This window comes from Parasteatoda tepidariorum, chromosome 5 (assembly GCF_982258835.1).
Source record: "Parasteatoda tepidariorum strain Cologne lab strain chromosome 5, Ptep-v5.0, whole genome shotgun sequence".
NCBI classification, from domain to species: domain Eukaryota; kingdom Metazoa; phylum Arthropoda; class Arachnida; order Araneae; family Theridiidae; genus Parasteatoda; species Parasteatoda tepidariorum.
In genome coordinates, this window is record NC_141759.1 from 65824365 (window position 1) to 65852117 (window position 27753).

The following is a 27753-nucleotide window of genomic DNA, read 5'->3' on the forward strand; positions in this document are numbered from 1 at the left end:
ATTCAGAGTTTTGATTGGTGAGAGATTTCCTTGAGAAATTCTATTTGTAGTAGTAGAATAATTCAATCAAATTAAATTAACAGGTTAAAAAAAACCTTCAATGTAAAGTTATGCAAAAAATGAAAAAGCTTGGTAGCATTGCATTAAAACATATCAATTAAAAAGTTGGAAACATAAGATTTCAACTTACTTTATTTAGAGGCCCTAGACTACGTGAAATTTGATCTCTCCCAGATTGGTCAGATGGTATACCATGAAAATCGCAGTAACTTATCTCTCCAAGAATGGCAGCTTCTTGACTGATGGGCAAAAGACCACATTTGGTGGCAGATACCTAGAAAAAAAACAAATTAACTTAAAACTTATTCTTAGATGAATAAATAACTGAATTAGAATGATAGCCACATGCTAAAAAAAATGCAATTTTCTTTGAACAAATATAACATAGCATTTAAATGATAAACATATACCTTGTACACAATCTTGTTACATAATCTTGCACAGATAAATATGTACAAGATTTTATGATAATTGATAAATAAATATGGCTTAATCTGTAAAATAGAAAAACAATCAATTCAGAAACTCAGTGTGTAAACAGGTTTAGAAATCAAGATAAAGTAGTTTACAGACTATTTGAATAGTTTCTAAATTAATTTCATTGAAAAATAACAAGAAAATTGCAGCTTGGACCAAAAAAACATTTGCACTACTTTAATGAGCAACAAAATACAGACATTTTTAAGAAATGCGAAAGTCTTAAAATTTTCTAGTTGTCTTGAACTTAAAAAGTAATTTTCCATAAACTTCTTAAAAATTTTACTTAAAGAAGTATCAAACTGCTCCTTAAAATTTTATTTGTCTTTTAGTTTAGTATGTTTAAAATTTGTGTGCAGATAAAATAAACGTTATTTTCAAATATTTTCAATAAATTTTTCTGTGTTAGTAATTTTGGCCAACACAACTACATCCTAGTTGCTGAAGCACACTGATTTGAGGAGCAACAAAATACAGACATTCCTTATTACAGAGATTCCTCATATACTCGTTAGGAATGAGTTCAATTGTGGTGACTCAGGGAATAGAGCGCTCGACACCCAATGAGGTGACCAGGGTTCGATCACAGCTATAGCTGGTCAATTCGAATTCCGCACTCTGATTGCAGCGACCACAGAGCTGACGTAAATTATCCTCAGTGGTAGACGGATCATAGGTTAGAATCCCCTTGTTATCAGACTAACCGTGGGAGACTTTTGTGGTTTTACCTCTCGATGTAACGCAAATGCAGCTTAGTTCCATCAAAAAAAGTCCTCTATGAAGGCAAATTTCTCCCAATACTTGATCCAGGAGTTCCTTTGTCTTCTGGATTGGGTTCAAAATTACATGGCTACGGAGTAGAGCATTAGTAGCGTAAACCCTAAATTGGGTCGGCTGTTCAACGATGGTAATAAAATTGTATCCACAAAATTGAAGTTAGAAAATTGCTATAAAAAAGTATGAAGTAAAATTTATAGGAAAGAAGTTTAAACATAGTAAATAGTAAACATACAGGAAAAGGAATATAGTCGGAGTTATATAACTTTAAAGGTTATTTAAAATTAAAATATTCTTGCAATTTTAAAAAATTGAGAAGGAATACACTTACGGCAATGCAAGGGGGAGAATGGACTTGAATAATACACTTTATATCTGGCCTGGCAGCATGAATGGCTGAATGCAAAGAAAATCCTGATTTATTGAATGTATAGTTTGTTGTCCCAAGATCAATAACGTTTCCTTGCATGTCAACTTTCAATAAGGATGAGGCAGTGATTTCATGATACTGTAATCCATATGGATGGCATAGAAAGTGTTCTTGGTCTTGACTAACACGCACCTGTAAGAGAAAACATTTTCGCCATATCAATGACATTTGTCAAAATTTCTCTTTTTTTTTTTTTTTTAAAAATAAGATTCATTTATAAACAAAATCATTTAGGATGCTCTTCTTATATAATTTACATTATGCTAAATTAATAAAATATTAAATTACATTTATAACTATATGTACACAAAAAATGTCTAAGCATGTTCAATACCTTTATTTTTCTATTTCAGAAATAAATCATAAATTAATATAAATGGTAGTAGTCAATTTTAAAACAATATTGAATTAATAATATATGCATATTGATAAAAGAAAATTAAACATTCTATTCAATATTTAAAGAGATTGGTATAAGAGAAGCTAAATATTACATAATCAAGTCATAGTTCTTACAAATGACATAAGAATATTTTCATACATAGCAGCAAATGTTGAATAAAATTTAAATAATTTTGGTTTTTGATATAAAAAAAAATAATAATAATAAACACACCAAAGGCCTGTATGTACTGATCAGTTCTTTAATTCGTATATTAACTAAGTATCAAACAAACTTGATAAACCTTTACTAGTCAAAACGTAAAATAACATTTTTAGTATTGTAAATTCATTCTCTGATCAGTAATTCTGGATTTAATTATTTTTTTTAAAGAGAAAAAAAAATACCTTAAATTGTGAGAATGAGATGCAAACACAATTCAGACAGATAAATCAGATAAATGTGTCCGAAAATGACAAATTTCATTACTCCTTCAACTTTTATTCGATTCATTTAAAAATTTAAACAGAACATAGAACTAACTTTTGTAGGACATAAGATTTTAGTTAAAACAAACTTGAGGCATATTAATATTCTTTTGTTGATTTCCATACTGAAGCAATTGATTTGAGGAAAAAATCTTCAGAAACCAAGGTTTTACATTTAAACAATCTAAAACTATGTAATAAAGCAATAAAAAATATCCTAAAGCAACAGAAATAATGTTAATTTTTTTAATGAATAGAATAAATATTTAAAAGAGTTATTGCGACTGTGAGTAGTAAATGCATTTTCTTAAATAATGGGTTATAAAAACATTTTCTTTACAACAATATTATTTTATTAAATGGTTGTTTGAATACATAACTTTTTGCAAACTTAATAAAGATATTTAATTTGTATTACATATAATCCAAAAAAATTTAATTTTAAAAGACAATAATTAAATTAAACTGTCTTCTTTGCAGATGTACTTTTATAAAAATACAGATTTTAGAATCTAGCAATTTTTAGCAGAAACAAACTATATATACTTTAAAACAAAGGTGCCAACTTTTCAACTAGCTGTCAATAAACAAAAGTAATAATACAGAAATCTCTACAGTTAGCATTACTGTTTTTAAAGTTTATGTGTTACGTAATTCTATAAAAAAAATTAAAAATGATAAAACGCTGAAATTTTATACTTCAATACAGAAAGATGAAATTAAATTGATTACTTGGAATAAATGTTCTTATAATAATAAATGTTCCATTGAAAGATTTTGTTCACAGTATTTTAGATGAGTTTATGTTATTGCATTTTTTTTTTTTTTTTTTTTTTTTTTGTACTAATAAATTATTTTTGTTCTTAGATGTTTTTAAAATTGTATTAGGAGTAGAAAAAATTATCAGATTAGTTTCTAACAACAAAATATCACAACTTCTAGTAATTAAAGAAAAAAAGTTTCAAATAGATAATTACGAAGATTCTTAAGAATCGATATTTTTATTATTCAACCATAAGACTGCAATAATAATTGTGAAATCGTAATTATGGATAAATACTAATTGCTATTTTAACAAAATGTGTTTAAAAAAATATTAATATTAATATAAAATCCTTTAACTCATTTAAATGTTAATACACTTATATTTAGCATAAATATCTTTGAATAACAAATAAAAAAATTTAATTTTTCTTTTTAATTTTTGAGTATTTCTTTTGATCAAAAAACATTGTACAGGAAAATAAATATTTAACATACATAAATACACAATTCTAATACAAATTATTAAATAAAATATCACAAAAATTTCCAATTGCAAATCATTACAAGAAACAATAATAAAAATATTTAATTTGAAAAAATACTTACAGTTATATTGTTAAACATGCTTTCAGCCCAGCCATACAAATCTATTAACCTATAGACTGCAGCCAACTTAGCTCGCTGTACCTTTTCACCTTTAGCATAACGTAATCCATCTACTCCCCGGATGTCATTGATTGGAATAACGCAAACACCAGACCTAACAGCTGTTGGAGCTGTACGAGAAGTGTGAGGAAGCAAAAGTTCTGTCACTTGTTGTAGAGCAGACAAATTTGCTGTGACCCCACCTTCACTCATTTGGGACTCTATGATCCTCTCTAGCTCTTCTCGAAAAACTTGACTGAAAAATAAAGTGAAAAAATTTATAATAAACATTTTCTACTGAAAAAATATGAAGCCTGGTGAATCTTAGGTTTTACCGCTTTTATCAAAGTTACTTGGTAAAAATTTGAAGTATGTTTTACTATGATTCCGTTCCAGACATCTATCAAGCCTTAACCAAAGGAGAGAGCATTAGTTTTGCAAAAATTCTTTTTTTTCATTTGCCTTATGTTAATTTTTTCTGACAGATTAGCTAAATTACTTGGGTTAGTTAAAAGTCAGCAAAAACACTGTATTAAACTATAAGCTTTCCACACAAAAATATTGAAATAAAACTTTTAAAAACAAATATCATTTATAGAGAAAAAAACAAATACAGTGCAGAACCTCTTATGCGGAAATTAGAAAACCGGAAAACCAGATAACCGGAATGAAATTTGGAACCGGAAATTAACTTTCTTCCATTAAAAAAAATTTTTTTTTACTGCAAGATTTTGAGCCCACTTTGTTATTTAGAGCGTACAGCGTATCGAGTTGACGAAAGAACTGATTTAGAGGACGGATCAAAAGCCATTCGTAGACGAATCTCACATAAGCACAAATAGCTTATATATGTTATTAATGTTAATAACATTAATAACATTAATAACATATATAAGCCTGTATATAATTTTTATTTCATAATTTCTTTCCTTATTTAAACTTAAGTGTATTATTATTTATCATTTTTTATTATTTCTAAAACTATTTCAAGTGGAATTTTTTAGTTTCGTTTTATAAACATTAAAAAAACGGCATTTTGTAGCGATTCAGAAAACCGGAAAAATCAGTTATTCGGAATCGCGATGGTCCCGATCGTTCCGGATAATCGGTTCTCTACTGTATTTATTACATTAACACTATATTTATTTCGTATTAATAAAAAAAAATTAAGAAAATTATTCCAATAGTTTCTGACAAAGAACTCTTTTCTTGATTATATTAGCCATTATAGAATGATTAAGAGACTTTTCAGTTCGATTTCAGAGGGTGGAAAATGAAGCTTGAAATTGAGAATATCAAAATACAGCAGAGTTGCACATGAGAGTGCAAGAATCTCACCGAATCCAACGCTCAGTAGACGCACATGCGGACCCGCAAGCATTTCATCAAAAATGTAACATGATTGATGCTATCATACGATACGGACTAACGGTACACTGAAATGAATTGTGAAAACGTTAAATAGAACATTGTGTAATCCACACTTTTGAATAATATGTGGCAAAAATTGACATGGTAAAGAAAAAAAAATCATTTCTGAAAAAGTAAAATAAAGCACTTTTTGAAAACACCCAATAAAAAAAGCACCAAGGCTTCAAGGGCTTTTAAAAAATAAAAATCAAAAATAAGCATCTTTAAGCACTTTTTAAAAATGCTATGCACCATGTACTATATAATCAAATAAGACAATTTCCCTGATAAATCCAAATTCTCAGTAAAATGTCACCTCGAATTTTCTTCTCAGAAAATAATCTTTTCAGAAAATAAAGACATTTTAGTTTTATTAGGAAGCCCATGTTATGTTTATATAGATTTTTCTACTTAGCCAAATAAAAGACTAAGCAAAATTAATAAAGTATCATCAAATAAGGCTAAAGTAAGATATTTCAAAGAAAAAAATTAAATTTTCTCTAAAATGTCACTTGGGATTTTCCTCTCTTAATCTTTTAAAATAATAAAGACATTCTAGTGTATGAAGTCTATGTTATGTTCATATAAATTTGTCACCTTATAACGGATTTTTAAAAACAAAACCTAGGTGAAATTACCTATTCATAATAATTTCAACTCTCTTCCTTCGTTCCATTTCTTGAACATCTTGTTGAATATCTGGTGGTCTCCACATCTGCCTTTGACACTCAGGATCATCTGGATCATACATTTCTGGAATTTTAGCGTTTTCGTTGACCTCGTTGGCATTTTCTGTGCTGGTCATCCTGAGGTTTCACTACTGTAGAAGAAATTTTAAAAAATTAAAGTTCTGGTATATTTAAACTTCGCAAATTTATTTAAGTAGCATAATTTTAAAGCTTATGAAATTAGTTACTTTTGAATGACATTAAAACATTTCAAATTTTAAAAATCAAAAATGCAAATGGATTATTTGTAACATTGCTTTAATAATAATTGTATTAATTCTAGATAGAATATTACCCATCTTCGGAAGAAAAAAATCTGAAATTTGAAGTTAGAAATTATATTTTAATGAAACTAAAATAATTTTTTAATTCACAATCACTAAAGTTAAAGGCGAATCAAAAGACAAAATAAATTTACTGCTCAGCTAGAGATTAATAATCTAGAAAACAAACAAAAAAAGAAAACAAAAACAAAAAAAAAGAATAAATAAAAAGCTCAATCATCATAAAAAAAGGTCGATAAATTCAAGCTGCAATAAAATTAAAATATTTTTAACCCCTTCCTTCTCCCTCCAGTGAAAATGACGGGGTAAATTTTCGCCCTTTATTTCTTGCTCCCCTGATATTGATGGGCTGGAGTGATCAGTAGTAACGCGCCAATAAGAATAAAACTAATTCATTTCTTTTGCCCGGAAAACATTTTATTTCTCATTTTACACAAGATGGCAGTACCAGGATATTTTTAAGGTAATTGTAGATAGTTTATTTTAAACTAGATGTCTGCACTAATCAAATACGTAATACAAATACAAAAGCGAAAAAATGGGCGTTTTTATGAACGTTTTCTTGAAAATTAACCAATCGTTAAGAGGTTAAGAAAAGTATTACTTAAAAAAAAAAAAAAGAATCAAAATAGAAAATCATATCAAAAAATCAAAAATTGTGTTAAGAATTGTAAACCAATTCTACCATTTCAAATTAGATCTTATTAAAATTCTTATTCTAAGTTGGAACAAATTTATTCCTTTTTAGTAAGTCTAAAAAAAAAATGTGAAACAACTAATCGACAAATAAAAAAATTACTTACTATTTTGAATTCTTTTGTGTCTATTTCAAATAACGTAGGAAAATTTCTTACTGAAATAACGTGATCAGTTTTTTTGTCTGCCATACATTACTTCCTAGTCGCTAATCTATAATTCGCAAAATTATTTAAAAATCCGACATTTTACAAACAACGTCGTCACTTAGAAATGCGCCAACTGAATTATAAAATTCATTAAACTAAGGTAGCCAGACATCATCTAATTTTATTAGTTCTTAACTTTCAAAATTTGAAGACAACAAACGTCCACAAATCTTAACATATGTCCTCAATTTTACTTGAAGTGAAACATTTAAAAAAATAAATAAATAAATATCAGAAATGCGCAGGCTTATTTTTGAAAGATAAGTGTATATTTACAAAGAATACACAACAAGATAATTTTGTCTTCCGAAAACTGCAATGCTAAACCAAATTGATGAAAACTCCATATTCGTCTGAAAATTATTTCAGCGAAGAATAAACAAATTTGAATAATCAATCATACATTTATTCATTTCACATGTACTAAACAAATACAGAATATCATAATTCGAAATAGCTTTGCAATAATATCAAGTTTGATGAAGATAGTTCTGTACCTGATATTAGTTATCAATTTTAAAAAAAATTGTTGCCACTAATATTTTTAATATAAATTAATATTTTTTATAAATAAATGTAGGATGTCCTGTTATAGTGAAACTTTTCGAGGACGCTCCACTTAATTGTTCTCAAATCATGGTTTTAAAATATGGTCACCTTAATCTAACCCCCTTTATTTAACTAAACTAGCATGACAGTTTATGCTTTTGCAATGAGCAGACATAGCTTTAAAAATCTACAATTTTTTTTTAAATCTAGTAACCTGGTTCCAAAAGGTTCCAAGCTTAACAAAAGACCCACCAAAAAAGTAAAGGCTTATTTTTCAATTAGCCTACAACGAACACTTCTACGATATTACTTCCTCGATCGGAAGAGGGAAAGAAAAAAAAGCTAAACCACAACTATTTATAAACTAAAATTGGACACTACGAAATTCATCGTGCACGGGATGATGAACGCAATGCACGAAAATTGAAAAGGAAGTTCACGTCTTAGCTGAAAAGTTCTGAAAGGCAAACGGAAAGGTCAAACAACTCCGCCAAATGAAACATTCACAGCGAATATCACCACACAAAAACCTTTTGTCTGATAAATACACTATTTGTCATCCCTTCCATGAAAATAATTAGATAACAATAAAATGACAGCAGAAAAATTCCATTTGTCAATCAAATAAAAAAATGACTTACATAATGAGAAATATTCTTACATAGCTAAAATGAAATTTAAAATAAAATAAAAAAAACTACATTCAATAAATTACTAAATTAGTCAATTTTTAATTAAGAAATAAAAGAATTAAGACTGACAAAATATAAATGTAATATAAAATATTGCTAGATATCAATGATTAAAAGAAAGGGTTTTCCCCCTTTCTTAAAAATTAAAATTTAGGCCGTCTTCGTCAACAAAAACCAAAGTTTACATTTTAACTAATTGAAATAACTTATCTAATTCAAAGTTTTCAAGACAAAAAATAATAATTGGTCGAATGGGGGTGGGGAAAAAAACATAGGTTACTAAGAAAAACTGTTAATATTTTTTTTGAAATTAAAAATATAGACGTAAGTAAACGAAATTAAAGTGATTAAAAACAACTGTTTCTCATGCATGAAGGATTGAGATATAATTTTAAACGTACCAAATTTTGCATTTTAGAAGTAATATTTCAGGATTCCCACTTTTTTTATCAAAATAAAAATTAGACTTTTTTTTAAAAAAAATTAAAGGACCTTAAAAATACAATTATTTATCATCAAATGTTGAATTTTTAAAAAAAATGAAATTCTTACTTTTCTCCTAAAAACACACGATTTCGATTGTTGCAAGAAATACTGGATTCTCATTATAATAAGAACTCTTTAGTTTTTTCTAAAGACTAAACAAAAACTTCTTACATATATTTTTTAAACACTAAATAGTTTCAATCAATTGGCGATAGTGGAAATCAAGAGCTTTTGAGGATATTGTACCAAAATTATTAAGAGCCCTTAATTTTCAAAATAAAAATTTCGGAATTTAAAGTACCGAGGGAAGCTTACATTTCTAATCAATAAACAAAGTTATAAGGAGGACAAATAAACTATTAGTAAACTTGCATCATTTCAGTAAGAACCTCAATTTCAAATGCCAGAATTAAGGGTATGAGCATAATTATTAATGCAAGACACCGGTTTATACAAAACTAAAATATTATAATGCAGAACAGAGGCCATTTGTCTAAAGGTCGATAATTCTTTTTGAATTCCATTGTACGAAAAGAATGATCAGTAATAAATATACGCGCTCTAATTTCGCACAAAATATTATTAATTCCGAAATATAATTCAAATATTCCATCTCAATCTATTTTAAAAACACGCTTTTAAATAAAATAAAGAAATACAAAAATAACAGAACTTAAGCTGTTATCTTTTAAACAATAACAGCTAAAACGAAACAGAATAAAATAAGATTTTCACAAATAATGTTTTATTGTACTGCAAGAAAGGTAAATTACGCCAGAAGAAAAGAACTGGGTTTTTTTTTATTACTTCATCAGCCAAAATGGCGAAAAATAAAGAGATCGTCGTAAACAACACTTCTCATTAGTTTTCCAACACAAATAATTCATACTTCAAACGGTAATAATTTGTAACCAACAATAAATCAGAGCATTGAACAATACAAACTAACAAAAATGATTGGGATTTAACTTTGAAAAGACATATAATAGCGTGGGAGCTAAAATTACCACCTGAGTACATACTTTATCATTGAAGAATTCATTGAAATGACTTAAGACCGCATTCTTCCGGGAGTTTCGGATATTTTTGGATGACCAACGAAGCTTTACGACATGAAAGAAAAAAGCTAAGGCAATCACAAAGTTAGTTCTATAAGGGAAACAAAAATAAAAGGTATGCCAACATTTTAATGATCACTTTTTTTCTCCCATATATATATATAGATATATTTATTTATTTTTTATTTTTTTTTTGCTCTGTTACATAAATTTGTTACATTTAATCTCAAAAACTGTAGAGAAAAAAAATTTTTATCCCAATTATTTAAAAGGGTGCGTAGCCAAATTATTCAACAAAAAAAAGCACTCAAAAAATATTATTTTTAAGCACTTTAAAAAAATATCATTATTAGGCAAGGTTGGAAAGTTTTTGAGAATTGACTGTTTTATCTTGTTTTAAGCGTCATGTCGAAGAAGAAAAAAAACTTTTGGCATTATTTTTGACAATTGTCAAAAATCATGAAATATTGAATCATGTCAAACGAATGGCGTTTTCATACGCTACGGACTGACAATACGTCGAAGTAGATTGATTGGGTTTGAATTAATTGTGAAAACGATGAATAGAACAATGTGAACTGTGTCTTTTTGCACAATTCGCAGCGAAAAATCAACATGGTAAAGGAAAAATCTCATTTTGAAAAAAAGAAAATTAAGCACTTTTTAAAAACACGCAATGAAAAAAAGCACCTTTAAGGGCTTCTAAAAAACGAAAATCGAAAATAAGCACCTTTAAACACTTTTTAAAAACGCTGCGCACCCTGTTTAACAAAAAATAAAGGAATATAGTTAACCTTTTCGAGAATTAAAATCACAACCACGAAAGTAACGAAAGAAAAAAAACTTTATTTCCTTAGATTTAGTTTAGTTATAGAATAAAGAAAATTTAAAACAAGTTCAAAACAGTATAAGGACTTATTTAATAATTAAAAACGTAAATAAAGTATAAAGTAAAAAAATAATAAAATTTTTCTATAAAGAACGTTGAAAACTTGCTATAATTTAATTTCATTAACTCTTTATAAGGCCATAGGGTATACTTCTTACCAACTTCTTTAATTTTTAAATGTCGAAGGAAAACTATTTTCCATTCTTTATACAACTAAATAAAAATATATATATCAAAGGCTTTGTTTAGGTTAAAACAGTAAAGGTTAGCGTGGGGTCAAGAAAAGAGAAACTCTGGGGCGCTATTTTCTGATTGTGTACTATGCATTCGTTCATTTGATAATTTTTCCGCAAGTTTATTTGAAGTTATTAAGACAAAGTTAATAAATTCGGTTATTTATAAGCACAGAAGTTTTAGCCAAATCTTTAAAGTTCGAATTTTAAAAATCCTACCAAATTCTTAATTAGTCTTAATTTTAAGTAGTAAGCTAATAAGCTGAAGTAAATTTCTTTTTATAAATTGCAATCCCAAAAATCTTGCAACGTGACACATTACTGGAGAGAAAAAAGGCCCTGTAAATGCCTTAGATTTAAAAATATTCGCTTCGAGATCGTTATTGAATTTTCGAGACTTACTGATGTCATTCTTGTTACAACTAAGGAATATTTAAGTTATCAGTTGTTTTAAAAACAAATTCATTGCGGTGACACAAAAGTAAAGTTTTTATTTCCTGCAGCATTCCTTCAAAAATAGTTGCACATGCCACTATACTTCATCATAAATGATGCTGTTTAAAGCAGCTTCTTGGTGTTTCTATACATTCAAAGCTAATTGTCAAAAAATCACAATAATTTCACTGAAATGAACAGATTTTTACCTTCTACTCGTTAGTTATTCTAATTAATTTCATTTCGTTAATTGTTGAGTTAATTTTCATGAATTGTAGTGTTATAGATTGATGGATGTTCAATTAAATAAAAACATTTTAGTATCATGAGCGTTTTGTCATTACTTAGAAAAGTAAAGGCACAAGAGCTTGAAACGGATAGACTACTCTAAACGTAGACATTACATGCTAAGTAATCTTATTAAGCATAAGCAGTGTGGTAAACTAAGCCTGACGAGGAGAAGTCTGGGGCCTGAAAGTGAATGATACATATTCCAGCTTTCTGACATAGAATTGTCACGGATATTTCTATCTGTGTTCAGATTTCACAACAAGAAAATCAGAACAAAATAATATAACACTAAAAAAAAGTCTAAAGGCATGTTACATATCATATTTGGTTGAACGGATTCGTAAACTAAGTTTCACGAATAAAAGAAGAAAGGATACTTCACATGGGGTTGTGGAACCTTAAGAAGATAAATTTTCTCTCTGAGAAAAGCCTTTTTCACTTCAATATTTAAACATGAGTCCGAATTCAAAACTAAATTAGTTGCTAACAAAACAAATTTTGAAACTGTATTTTTAACTGTGTAAAACATATTTCTGCATAAATAATCAGTTTTATAAGAAAAGAGTACAAACTAAACATCTAAAATAAATCAAACTTTTCGACCTGGAATTAGTTCACAGAATTCTATGCTAGCAACTGATAAGAAATTCAATACAATATAACATTTTTAAAAAAATGTAATAAGCTCAAATATCATCTATTTGTAAGAAGAAAAAAATATTAAACACAAAAGAAAATATAAATCTCCATTAATTCTCTAAGAACGATCATGTTACAGAAGAACATCAGCATATAAAGTATGATAAATGCAATGACTAATTAGCATACGCAATGACGAAACAGACAAGAAATACTACTTAAAAAAAAGAATAGCTTAGTCATAATTCGAATTGAAACTAAAATTTATTGTTCTTATGAGAAACTACGTATAAAAAAAAGTGCTATGGGTTTTAGTAAACTAAGCTAATTACGTTTACTAGTGTGATGAATACGAGGAAGTGAAAATTCTAGATTCCCCGAAATAAAAAAACAGGATATATTATTCTGTACTGAACATAAATTTTTTCCAAGGTCAAACTTTTCGTTAAGATAGGTCATACTTAATTTTAGAAACAAAGGATTAGTTTAATGAGTGAATCGTAGACTTATCGAATATTAAATAGCCACGACAAGGACAGAGCTTCCAATCGCATTGGGAACAATTGTACAACTTATTTTGCTAGCGACGTACGTATGTTTTAAGGGGGTGGGAGAGAGGGCAGGGCAAAAACACGCGTGTAATTTTTCATTTAGATAAAACTGATTTAAGTTAATTGTGCAGGAACTTATTTAAAAACAAGGCAAAAACAAATTTATGCTTATAAGCCGTAGAAGCAACGAATTATATTTTTTTAAGTTTCTTTTCATTTCACATCAAGTTTCATCGAAATATGTTGATTACCAATTTCGTAATTGGAATGTAATTGTATGTGGCGTAAAATAAAATAAAAAAAAACACCAACATTGAGAAAAATGAGGATTTTTACACATTCAGAACTAAATTTCGATGTTTTCAATTTGAATTGTTCTTAAATATTTATAATACAAACGTTCTTTATCAGTTTTTCATGTCGAAAAAGTATAGTGTAACTTTGTGCAAAGTAGATAAAAGGCTGTTTTTACAAAGTGAATAAAGAACAAATAAAATACAGAATTCAAAATACTAACTAAACATAAAACGGACGAAGTGTCTTACAATTTTAGTTCAATCAGAAATTTTGACTAATAAACTACATGTTCATTACATAGCCGGGTCAAAACATGCCGCTCGGCAATTAAGTTTATCGAGTGAAAAAAAAAATTTAAACTAAAACAATAAAATTTCCAGCAGCCTTATGAAAACTACCTTCAATTTTTAATTTTTTAAAATCCATTAATGATCGGGTTGGGTTGGGTTGAGTTGAAAAGTTTAATAACATAAGAATAGAAATCGGCTATTCTGTAACAAGGTGCGTAGCCAAATTATTCAACAAAAAATAAGCACTTTTCAAGCACTCAAAAAATATAATTAGGCAGGGTTGGAAAGTTTTTGACAATTGACGGTTTTATCTCGTTTTAACTGTCATGTCATGCCAAAAAAAAAAAAAAAAACCTTTTGGCATTGTTTTTGACGATTGTCAAAAATCATGAAATTTTGAGTCATGTAAAACGAATGGCGTTTTCATACGCTATGAACTGGCAATATGGCGAAATAGATTGAGGTTGAATTAATTGTGAAAATGTTGAATAGAACAAGGTGAACTGTGTTCTTTCCACACTTCGTAGCGAAAATCAACATGGTAAAATCTCATTTCGAAAAAAATTAAGCACTTTTTAAAAACACTCAATGAAAAAAGCACCTTTAAGGGCTTTTAAAAAACGAAAATCAAAAATAAGCACCTTTAAGCACTTTTTAAAAACGCTACGCACCCTGTGTAACTTTAAATGATGTAAACTACGACATTAAAAAAAAGTATACTGATCGTAGGGACCCTAGTTAGTAGAATGCAAACCCTTATAGAGATCCTGATGGATCGGACATTTTAACTTTTTTTGAGCTTAAATTTTCTTTTATAATTAAATAGCAGAATTGTCATTGAATTAAGTCAACCATATAATGGGAAGAGCAAGTCTAACAGTAGCCAGAGGAAAAGGGTTAAAATTATTAGACATAAAATAATCAGATAAAAAACAACTAGGAAATATATTTTCCAGCAGATAGAACTCATTGATATTTATCTCATTCTAATACAAAACTATTTTCATTCTTAAATCTATCACCCTATCCATAAGAACTTACTAAAATTATTTCAAACACGAAACATTAAAATTAATCATATTCGATAAAGCAGATTATAATCTCTCAGATCTCAAAAAAAGCAAGATCTGGAGCTCAAGTCTAGATGGCACCCCGGAGAATAAATTTAAAAAAACATCTTGCTCACCCATCAGTTTTTAAGATGAAAGCAAAATGCTAAACTGGCAATACCAAAACTAAATGACGAAACGGATGATCGGTCCACAGCTTACAGACAATTTCATTAGTAATTCGAATTAGTTGAACTGTGAAAGAACTAAATTTGAAAGGCATCAGGTGGCTTTCCCAATAATCATCGATCTACTTTCGATAGCATAGGATATCAGAGAATCCAGAGAATCATTTAGAGATACATATCAAATCAATCAGTGATCATAATTCCTTCAACATCATGAAGGTTCGCCAACGAATTCTTTGAAAACCTTATTTCGATTAATTTTCTTACACAGAATAATCGAAGGGTTTTGCAACAAAATGAACTATTTTAACACTAGATTGCCCAAGAAAGACATTTTAACTGCTTTTTAATTTCAATTAGAAAAACAATGATGTATATAATGACACAATTTCTTAGAATTTTGTGACTTTTGCACGACATATCATTTTTTTTTATTGTTAATATTTACTAATAACTTGTATATAACTGTAAATAAAATTTAAAAAAATATTAAACATTAATTTTAAACAAATTGCTTAACACATTGGTTATTCTTTTTTAATCCAGTCGTTTGCACTGCTTTTGGGCAATATAGGTGGTATATACTAAGTTTCAGTCTTTCTAGTGTTTAATTAAATGTATATTTGCAAATATATATATATTAATACACAAGCCAAAACAGCACAGACAATTCTTTAGTACCAATTACTGTGGAAATTTTTTGCAAGGAAGAGCTGATAAATAAAACCTTACAGCTCTTTGCTTTTTAAAAGCAGAAGAAAATTTTAAAAATGTATAAAAGTTAGGCTACCAATACGTATATTAAGTTAAATAACACTAGAAAGACAAACTTAGTATATACCTATATTGCCCAAAAGCATTCAAAATGACTAGATTGTGTAAGAATAACTAATTTGTAAAGAAATTTGTCTGAAATTTTTAATATTTTTATATTATTTACAGCTAAATAACAACTTATTAGTAAATATTAACAAGAAAAAAAATTATATGTTGTACAAAAAGTTACAAAATTCTAAGAAATTGCGTCATTTTATACATCATTGTTTTTCGAATTGAAATTAAAAAGCAGTCAAAATGACTTCCTTGGGCAATCTAGTGTATAAACACAAGTTGATGTACCTTTATATTTCTCAAACTTATGTCACTCAAAAATTCAATAAAAACCAGCCGTTTTTCACGTTAATCCAGACTAAGAATGTCATAATAGGATAATATTTACTATTTAAGGCATCTTCTTTGAAACCCACGACAGAGCTATCTCATGCTTCGTGTCTAATACATTAGTATTCTTAAATTATTAGTGTAAGTGACCTTAAATATTTAGATGAACAATAATTTCTGGAAATAAATGTAACAACACGAACTACTTATACGGTGATGACTTTAACTACAGTGGTATTCAAGGCATTTAATTGTCTGTTACTCGTGATTTCTGAGACGAAACCGCAAGAAAGAAATTTGAATTTTTAATTCACGTATTATTACGTGAGCATCTCCGACGTTATTCTTAGTTGGAAGAATTTAAAGATAAAACAAAGATATATTAAAATTGCGAATTCGTCACAAGCTTCCGTGCCTTGAAAGCGGGTTTTTAAATTTATTTGAACACTAATAATGATAAAATATGATTATTTTCTTAGTGCGTGAAGATTCATAAAATTCGATTTGCATTTTTTTTTCTTCTTTTTGGAGTATGCGGTATTAACACTATGCATTCGATGCATGTGATATCGTGCATTTCACAATTATAGTTTTGCTTGTTTTACTTTTTCGAACAACTTCCTTTCGGATTTATAACTCACGATTGAACTGAATAAAATTCCTTGCCATTACGGGGATATTTCCATACTGGTACCTGCTTGCGCTAACTTCAATCGCTAAGGTGTCAAAAAGGGTAATAAACTTGCAAAAATTAAAAAAACATTTAAAAGTTCGTCTGGGATCGACTGAGTTATACTCTTCTACAACTTTTTTTTTTCTTTCCTTTTTTAATTTCTAGCGGGCCACTCTAATGATTAAATTATCTATCGAATTATTATTTATCTATTAAATTATCTATCCAATTATTATCTATCTAATTGCAAAAATAACATTTAAACGTTCGTCTGTGATTCACTATGAGTTATACCCTTCCACAACTTTTTTCTGCCTTTTTTAATTTCTAGCGGGCCACTCTAATGATTAAATTATCTATCGAATTATTATTTATCTATTAAATTATCTATCCAATTATTATCTATCTAATTGCAAAAATAACATTTAAACGTTCGTCTGTGATTCACTATGAGTTATACCCTTCCACAACTTTTTTCTGCCTTTTTTAATTTCTAGCGGGTCACTCTAATTATTAAATTATCTATCAAATTAATCTATCTCTATATTATCTATCTATAAAATTATCTATCTAATTATTATCTATCTATTATCTATCTACTTGCAAAAATTAAAAAAAAAAAAAAAACATTTAAATGTTCGTCTAGGATTGACTGAGTTATATTTCCACGACTTTTTTTTTTCCTTTTTTAATTTCTCGTGGGCCACTCTACCAGGAAGTCGCCAAAGCTTGGCGATTATATTGCCGTAGGTACCGATACGGAAATTTCCAATTCATTTTTAATAGTGATGAAATAAAAATTTGACGAAAAAAAAAGTCACCTAAATGATTTCGAATTTAAATATGCAGTTGCACAATTCCGCATGCTCCTTAACTACAATAAGTATTAACATTAAGGTTAGGAACTAAGTCACGGGTATCTAAAATTCACTCATTCCATTAGATTTCCTTCATAAAATACAAGCACACAGTGCTAAACAGTCTAAACTAAACTTACAGCAAAATAGGTGCTAATAGTTCCTAAGTCATTATTTCGAAACCTCTTTGGTTGGGTGTGACTCTAAAAGCATCATAAATAGAAATATTTATGCAATTTAGACGGGTGTGTCTCGTGAAGAAACATTCGCGCCTTCGAGCGTTTCCATCGAATAAAATATTTTGATCTTTCCTCAATGTGATACCTTTATATAAACATTCGATAAAGATAATATTCGCGTCAGATAGTTGCAAGATCTTTCCAGCTCGTAAAAGTTATTTATACAACTTTACAAGTGGTTTATTATATACGAACGCTTTCATTTTCATTTGTAAAGAAAAAATTACCTGATGAAAAGCAAGAAATTAAATGTTTTTATATAATTATCGAAATGGTGCAATAACCAGAATTGATTACATTACACCAAACATTAACACGTTGACTACCAGGCTAATTTTACATGACTTGCCCGTCTGGACAAACGGTAAATAACTAGAAACTAAATTTGCAAATATTACAGATTTTGCTAGTTTTTTCTAAAAGGTTTCGCATGACATATCTGGAAAAAGTGGTGAATTATATAAGCCTACGAATTGTTTAGAAATAGTGGTGTATAAAAATCTACTTAATTGAATTTATTAAACCAAGAATCACAATTAATAAACTACCACTTGAAAATATTTATTCGCTGTCCGAAGCAAATTGGCATCTCTGTGTATATAAACAAAACTATTTTTGTGTGTTCTATATTGCATTAATTTCTTCAAACCATTTTAGTAACGATAATATTGGCTTCGCCGGAAGTTCTAATTTTGCTAACCAACACAACTTAAGATTAATTTCAATCTCTTAAGTTGCGTCATATGTTGCGACTCAATAGTGAAGACGAAAATAAAAATATCAAAACCAGTAAAATGGAAGGGGAAAAAAAAGAAAATTTCTTTTCCCCTTTTCTCAGAGGTGCAGCTACCTTCAATACAAATGGGGCAGTGCCCCAGAATCCTTGAGTATAAAAGTCCTCAAAATATCAAAGTTGAAAAATTTTATAAAAATAAATTCTTTGTATCATTTACATTTTTTAAAATGTGATAGGAAAACATCGAGATCATTTTTCTGAATCTGTTTAGAAAAATTTTCATTTGTTCATCTTTTTTTTAAAAAAAAAAAGGCAGAACAGGACATAAACAATTGGAATATTACTCAAACATCAAACACAGCTATTTCAGAATGAATTAGAATGTCATTTTTAGAGGAGAAATCATCCATATACTTTGTTTAAAACAGTGCAAATCATTTTCCTTTTCTTACTGTATCAAACATATCAACAACAACAAAAAAAATTTTAAGGTTTTAAGGTTAAAAGGTTTATAAATTAAACGCACAAAACATATTAAACATTAAAAGCGAGAAAAATAAAAGTTAATATCACAATAAAGCATCTAAATCACTTCTTCCAGCATTTAGTACCATAAGCTAACAAAAATACTTAGTAAAAAAAAAAAAAAAAAAAAAAAAAAGAACAGAAATGGAAAGAAAGCTAGAAATTTTTTATGTTTTCAAAATTTTACCAAAGTTTTGAGAAAATTTTAATTTTCCTTGAAATTTCCCTGATTTTTATAAGCTGATTTCATATTCCTTGAGATTTCAAATTTTACCTGAAGCGTATGAAACCTGCTGGACTATAGAAGGAAGAGGCTATTTCTTAAGTCCTGAAAGAAATACATACTACTTAAAATATTGAATTTTTAAGATCGAATTTAAAAAGATATCAGAAAATGAAATAATTTTAATGCTACAACAGAAGCTATTTTGCGACCTTACTTTGATACCAATGTTTCGATAAGTTTATCGATTTCATCAAAGAAATAAGGATATAAGGCTTTAATTAAATAAACAGTGTTATCGCGACGGGAACTCATCGCTCACTTGAGATGTTTAAACCCTCGCACAGCCTAATACGAACTCCTACACTAAGTAGTCGTTAAATTAAATAAAAGTAGTAAACAAACTTTGTTTTATCGTATTATCAACGTAAGACAGTACGCCAATGAAGAAAAAATTCTTCAAAGAAAGTTCTAAATAAATTTAACTTAAAATTCTATTGCAGAGAATGTGTTAGATGGTCTTAGACCAGGGATGGCCAACTGTGGCCCGCCAGAAGGTTTTATCCGGCCCGCGGATAGAATTTTAACTTGACGATCCATGGCGAATATAAACAAGATACATTATACATCCATTATTTTGTCAACTTTGTTTAAAACTATTTTTGTTCTTTCTTTTTTAACAAAGTACTGATAACGTTATTACTTTCTCTATTGGTGGAATTGATGGAAATAGTTAGCTTCAATTGGCAAAATGTTGAAAGCAGAAGTTCTTTATAGAAAAGACGCAGATAAGCTTCAACAAGCGTTTGTCTTTCTAGAGGATCAGATATGGAATTTAACTTAGGTGAATTGTGCTTTACAGCGCATTTTAAGCTCCAGCGAGCGGATTTTTCAGCCGTTGCGAGTTCTAACATTATTTATTGTGTATGGAAAGATTGCACACTATTGTAGTTTCTAAACATGCCAAAGTGTGAGTTTTGCGAATCATTACCAAAAGCTAGTTTCCAAAATTTAATATCTCATGCCCAGAAAATCAGTGCTATGTTTGCTTCATCTTATATATGTGAACAAGTGTTCTCAACTATGAACCTTAGTAAAAATCATTTCAGAAGTAGACTAACAGACAAGCATTTAGTCTCGTTCCTTAAAACTAAGCACATCTCACTTCGAACCTCAATATGAGGAATATTTTAAAATGAAATAGCAATTTCATTCATCTCATTAAATATTTAAATTAAAACTTGCATATCGTTTTTTTTTTTTTTTTTTTTTTTTTTGAAGTTTTTACTTGGCCCACCAAACTTTTTTTTCTCGATTTTTTGCCCAAGGCCAAAAAATTTTGCCAATCCCTGTCTTAGACGAACTCTCACTGTTCGTGAAGTTCAGTGACTTTGGTCTCGTGAAACTTCTGGCTCCACTTGATGATACACTTTATTACTTTCTCCCTTTTCAGTCTTTATTCAGTCTCAATTTAGTTTAAAAACTGAGGTAAAAAAAAAAAAAGAAATTTATATTTGCATCCTGGATGGCTAACCAGCGGCACGAATGCCAAATGTGGCACGGCAAAGTTTTAACAACGACACGCGTGAATTTTTTAAAAAATTTGAAAAATAATAATGTCGCCTTCAGGAACTTCATCACAATCCGTACAAACTCAGCAATTAAAATGAAGTTACGAATTTCATAAATTCGTATCAGCAAGCCATTTTCAAAATTAAGATTTGGCCGTCAGATACAGTTGTAGGATTGGATCAATTTATAATTGCAAACAGACATTTTCTGCTAAGAACATAATAAAATTAAAATATCGATTAAGATCAACTGATATGCAAGTAATTTTATTGTCAACTTCTAAAACAAATCCTACCGCGTAAAAAAATTAAAAAGCCACATTAATCAATAACTTTTTTAGTTATTATTTAGACTTAATGTTCATAATCATCCATTTTTATTTCCAACATGACCTGTCTGAACGTTTAAAAATGTTTATTAGCAATAAAACCTTTAAGTTCGCCCTCATGCTTTATTTAATTTTTTTTAAATCTCGGATACTCAGATTTACATGATATTACAAAATATTTGCGTAAAAATTCTAAAATAATAATGTCGAAAACTGTATTAATGGCACGCAGAATTTTTTTTTTCCTTTCCGAAAGTGGCACTGACCCCCAAAAGGTTGGCCATCCTCTGGTTTACATCAAAGAAAATGTTATTTTAAAAGTTAATTAAAAATTGAGACGAGAGAATAAAAATTAATATTCTCTGTTCCATTATTAAAATAAAATTAGTTTAATAACTTGTTCGAGTAATCCTTCATAAAATGACCGCAACCCAAAACAAGATGGCTATAAGTTCCGACACCATTTGTGTATCTATGAAGGCATGTTGCTTTTCGGTATATTTAGTTGGAAAAAAATTTGAATTATTTGGGGGGGGGGGGAAATATTACACAAATATATATATATATACATGGCCAGTGGTCTAGGGAAAATTTACTACAGTTTAACGGTACCTTCACAAATTCAACTTTAGGAAAAACAGTAGTTTTACAAAATACTGTGTCTTAAAATTTTATTTTTGTGTCCCGTAAGAAGCGATAAATCCATTTTTTTACGATATTTTTGTGTTGATTTTTTTAATATAATTTTCAATTTTCCCAAATTATGTCTAAATTTTCACAAAATAGGTACCTCTCAGAAAAACCTAGACAGATCCCTGATGACTGAAATACAAAGTTTTGATTTAAACGGCAATCAAAAGAATTAGCTCATGCACAAGTATTTTAAAGTGGTAAACTAAATCTAAATTCAGACTAACGTCTTTTGGAACTTAAAAAACATAATAATCGATATCACTTCGTTTTAATCCGTTTTAATTTTCTAAATTAATTTGTTATAGATTTAAAAATAAATCATCTTAACGAACACTCCTCTATCATACATCCAAAGCTTAGTTATAGGCCATATTCTGTTTAAAAATTAAACAATCAATCCAACACCTACAACTTCCTCTCAATTATCTGAACACTTACTAAAAAAGAAAAGAAAAATTCATATTGAAACAAAATCCCATTATCAAAATCACCAAAATTTCAAACCATTCGGTTTCTTCTATCTGTTTTCAATACGCATAATCTATTTTCTAATGCATGAAGCTACTCCCACAATCAAGACATTTTTTCCACTAAAATGAAAAGATAAGGACCAAAAAAAGATGTCCAAAGTTATGTCTACAACAAACCGGTTTCACAGCGGTCAAAGAGCCATTTTAATAATCGTACGATACCGAAAACATTAACCTAGTCAAAAGGTCCACCCACAAAGTGCGCCACCAAGAATAATAAAAGAATAGGAATAAAAGAAATAAAACCAAGTAGGATTAAAGAAGGGAAAGCCTTTTATGTAGAAGCCACGCGTGACCTTTCTGTTCAATACCACAAAAGAATAAAAAAAAGTAAGAGTCAATAGCTTCGAAAATTGAATTTAAAACCTTATTTAAACAGAACATGCAGTGCACTATAAATTGGGGATTCAATAGAATATCGAATAAATTAGGAAATAGAATCTAACAATGAAGTTGCACTTTTCATTAATTTATTAGACGGTATAATTGGTTGCAAATACTAAAGAACATTCCGGATGAATTTATGTATATTTCCAAAATATAAAAATAAAAATTTAGTTTAGAATGTTTTAATGGGAAGTGTTTCGAATTAAGATTTCAGTTATTTTTTTCTTAGTTTCAATTGCATTATAACAATTAAAGCATCCTCGCATGATTTAATGTGATAATGGGTTGAAAGCAAACTTGTAGCAACGGGAGCTTTACAATTCTTAAAACGGTATTTGCTTAAACATAAATCCAATATCAATTTATGGATTTTGGTTCCGGCATTTTGCAACGACGTTATTGGAGATCAATTAGATAGTAAATTGTATTTATAATTGTATCACTAGTGCAATGAAGCATTTTAATGCCTTTCAAGTCTTTATGTTTTAACGTCTGTAATGAGAATTTTCCCACCAATTTCGATTATCCAATTGAAAATGAATAAACTGTAAAAAACAAGACTTCAAACTTATTTTATTTTTATAGATGATTTTAATTTACAAGCGTTAGAATGTGAAATGAAATACGTGAAAAGGGAAAATTTACCAATTTCATAATGAGATTATTTATTACCATAAATATAAAAGTTAAGCTGGTTTGCAAAAAAATAAGGGGTGCGAAATACAATGACTTTTATATTTGATTTTAATTCGACATTATTCTAGTTTTTAAAACACAAAATATGATATAAGCTCGTTAAATCTTTTGAAACAGAAAAAAATTATCTTATCACCCAAATTCCAGCTGTTAAACTATAAGTTTCAAATATAAATAAAGAAACTTCCCAGCCACAAAATTCCACCGAACTCATAAGATTGACAGATAACCACTTCTTCGTCCTAACTGAAGTAAAAAGTTTGTCGCAACAAGAGGCCAGCTGTTTTAATCAATAACAATGAGTGCAGACGCCCCCACTCGAGCAAAGCACAGGCCATGCTTTTTCCATCGATCGTTCGTCAGACGCCAGGTAGACCAAATCAATAAATAGAAAGACGAGATTAAAACACGCAGAGGGCATTGGCTTTTATTACTTGGGATGTTTATACAATGTTATTAGTTATGGTATAGATCTTTATGGAATAGTTAGGACGGTATTTCGCTAACGACCATGTTATTTCACCAGTTAAAGCTTTAAATTTTGAAAGAATCCAATATTAAGGGAAAGTACTCGAATAGTGAGAAAATCCCTATTATTAAAATAATACTATTATCCTGACAGGTTCATACAAGTCATCCTTACCTAATTTTTAAACTAGTACACCCCGATATGAGATTTAGAATTAAATTCCCATGATTTAAAATTACACATCGCGATTCGTGTTCATATAATTTAAAATCACACATTGCGATTCGCATTTTACGCGATTCAACATCGCATGGCGCGTTTCGTATTTTCCTGATATTGCATTAAATATAGCATTTCGTATTCAAGATTCATCAGATTCATCAGAAACATCAAGATTCTTATTAACGCAATTTTGGAATCAAACAGTTTCGTAATGGCGATATTTTTATTAAAAGGTTGATGACATTCAATGGATAAATGCTTGCTATATACTTTTTTTTTTTTTTTTACAAATTTCAGGTATTTTTCAATTATTTTAAGTGTTTTTGCACATAAAATTTTTGGATCGCTACTTTCAGCTTTTTTTTTTGGTATTATACCCAACTTATCCCTATGGTATGAATCAATATAGAGTTTTATAAAAATTAAAAACATTTTTAAAAATAATTGTGATTTTCAAACAAATTTCACAAAAAAATGTGACGGTGGCGAAAGAGTTGAAACTACATACAAGAGTTAATCAATTGCTTGCAGAAAGTATAACAGAAATATAAACATAAAATAGTATGAGAGTAATTTAAAAATTTTAGAGGATTAAATTCAGTTATTACATAATATTACACATTGATTAATCTTAACTGATTAATCTTAATCTTAACAAAACTCAAAAAAGTCTTTCTGTAAGGGAAGCACTCTGCCCTATTTTATTCCTAGGGAGAGGAGAACTCTGCAATATCATATAAAATTTGTAATAGGGTATATATTCAAAAATACGGTTTGCTACTGTAATTGCATCAATAAAATTTCTTTAATAGTTCTTCATAAAATTATAAAACTAAATTTTACTAAACTCCTCGAAGCAAAACATTAAAAGAAACTACACAGGTTTGCCACTCAAGTCCGGAAAAAAAAATTCCTGTGTTTTCCCTGTATATATTATACACAATATATTAAGAGGAAACAACAATTACTGTGCTCGTGTGAGCTATATTGGGTTAACAACATTTATTAGTTTTGATTGTTGAAAAATCAGCTGAAGATACTTAAATAATGATATAATAAATGAAATAGTTTAGTATAGCTGAAATATCATAGTTAAATATTCCATAGATTACGCTTTGAGAGGTCACCATTTTTTAAAAGACCAAATTCAAAAACAAAATTTTCTGTACTTTTCCTGTTTGTAAAGAAAAAATCAAAATTCCCTGCATTTACCCTGTTATTTTAGGTGATTTTCAAATTCCCTGTGTTTTCCAGGTTTTCCCTGTAGAGTGGCAACAATGCTACAGTTTTGACTTAAGAAATTAAATATTTGTTTTGAATTATAGTTTCTTAGTTTCCACTTATTTAGAAATGACAAATTAAATAACTTAGAAATTAATCTTTTATTTAAAACAGATTAAAATTATTAACCGTTTAAAAAATATTATAATGCTTGATCTTTCCTTTTTACAAGTTTTTTTCACTAGTGTTTGAGAAAACCTATTTTTTGCATGGTAGTTTATCCCGCTGTGAATAGAGCTAGCAGTAACTGGCTTTACATCTTTAAGAACCAATCGTAAATAAAAAGTGCGCTAATTTATAATAACACTTCAAAGGATGTTATATTACACAAAAAACTTTTCATGGCAAATTCTGTTACAACTCCATTGGCATTTTAAAACTTAAAAGTTAGAGAAAACTTAAACTTAGTTCAGGTAAACCTAGAGTAAATCATGACTGAAGAAATATTTTCAAAATGCAAACAAATTTTAGCAGGATATCTACCCCCCTGCTAATCCTAAGTAAACTTGTCATAAATTGTTTGCATTACTGATATATTGGGAAAAAATTCAGTATTTGATACTTCAAGATTTATTTCACAATTCCAGGAGCTCATTTATTCTGAACAATAAATTACTTATTGGGGAAGTAAGGAATAGTGATTCAGTGGAATATTCGGAAGAAAAAAAGCTGCCGAATACTGAATACTGGGCGGCCGAAAAGCTACATTTTTTTAAAGAAAAAAAATCACTCATAAATACTTTTTTTTAGATATATAAATAAGTTCAGTCATTACTGAAAAATAATAAAAATTTAGGTGTATTATTGGTCTGCTTTAAAATAATATAATTCAAGATAAAATAATATAATCGATATCCATTTGAAATATAAGATAAAAAAACAGCTTTAAAAAAAAAAAGAGCTGAAGATTTAATTTGAAAAAAAAAATAGCAACAATAAAATTCCCTTAATTCTTAAGCTAATGTTAATGCTAAAAATATATTCCAAAAAAAAAGTATACTTAAAACGTTAAAAGAAATATAGACTATCAAAAGCACCTTTCAAAATGCAATGATATCAGAAAAATGCCACAAAAACAAAAGATTACAAGAGCGAAACAGAAAAAATAAAAATTGATCTGAATTCTTGAAAAAAAATTTTAAAGTTGAACACCTCAGTTTTCCAATTACACTGTATTTTCAAGAAAAAAAGAAAAAAGAATTACTAAACCCTTTTAATTGCTGCATTATAATAAGAACATTGATAAGAAATAAAAGTTTCTCTCAAAAAAGAAAACTGGATAGAAACCAAACACAAATCGATCTAAATTTTTGTAAGAGAATTTAATGTATAAAACCTCAATTGAACTTTTACAGATTGCCATAGTTTCAGAAAAAAGTGAGCATAAAAGATTAATGTTAATTGGAAACATTCTTTAAAAATGCTGTGTCATAATAAAAACACTGAAAAAAGGTTAATAAAAAAGAGAAACAGAAAAAAAGTTTCTTCCTAAAATATAACTTTAAAGTTAAAAATCTGACTTTTTTTTCTCTTTTTTTTTAACTATCTGTCTACCTGTCAGCTATCTGTCTTACCATACAGTAAAAAAGTAACAATAAAAGAATAAAATCTATCATAATTTTTATTAAAAAGGTTAATAATTTTATTAAAAAGGTTAAAAGGTTAATAAAAACAGCAAAAACTAAAAAAAAACTCTTAATTCTCAAAAAAAAGTTTTGAATATAATATGTTAGTCTGAATATAATTAAAAAAATCTGCAGCACAAAACACGTTTCAGTATAAAGTAATCTAGTTAAATTTCTTGAAATTTCATTTTTTCCATTTGTCTTCCAGAACATAAATTTGTAAGCACATGAATTTTAAAACTTAACACATTTGTAAAACCTATATCAGATAATTTGTCATAAAAATACTATTTTAGATTATTCCTTATTTAATCTATTTTTGATTTCATTTTGCAAGCAATTTAAAAATAAAATAACAGAAAAAAGTCACCCTCATTGCATGCAAAAAAAAATTTAAAGATGCAAATGAGAACCTGATCGGCAAGTCAAACGCAAGTAAATATGTTTCACTATTCAGGATCTCATTCGAGTCTTGAAATTTAGGTACAACAGCAAATTTTCTGCATGAAGTGAAAACAGTTGTTTAAAGTGATTACAA

The 27753-nt window shown here is 28.4% G+C and overlaps 1 protein-coding gene across 9 annotated transcripts in view; it reads right to left on the reverse strand.

Annotated features, from left to right (window-relative positions):
• LOC107447491 (protein hu-li tai shao) overlaps positions 1-27753 on the reverse strand; it is a 68739-nt gene that overhangs the window by 38986 nt on the left and 2000 nt on the right. For 4 of the 9 annotated variants that reach the window (XM_087164118.1, XM_087164120.1, XM_087164124.1 and 1 more), the window contains exons 2-6: positions 19464-19517; positions 6073-6254; positions 3986-4280; positions 1646-1876; positions 191-334 (exon numbers count right to left, since the gene is read on the reverse strand). In XM_087164118.1, coding sequence (XP_087020244.1) covers positions 191-334; positions 1646-1876; positions 3986-4280; positions 6073-6239 — 837 coding nt within the window. In that variant the 5' untranslated portion in view covers positions 6240-6254; positions 19464-19517. Of the gene's footprint in view, positions 1-190; positions 335-1645; positions 1877-3985; positions 4281-6072; positions 6255-19376; positions 19518-27753 lie in introns of all 9 variants that reach the window. The other 5 variants (XM_087164121.1, XM_087164123.1, XM_087164125.1 and 2 more) reach the window with 2 other exon arrangements.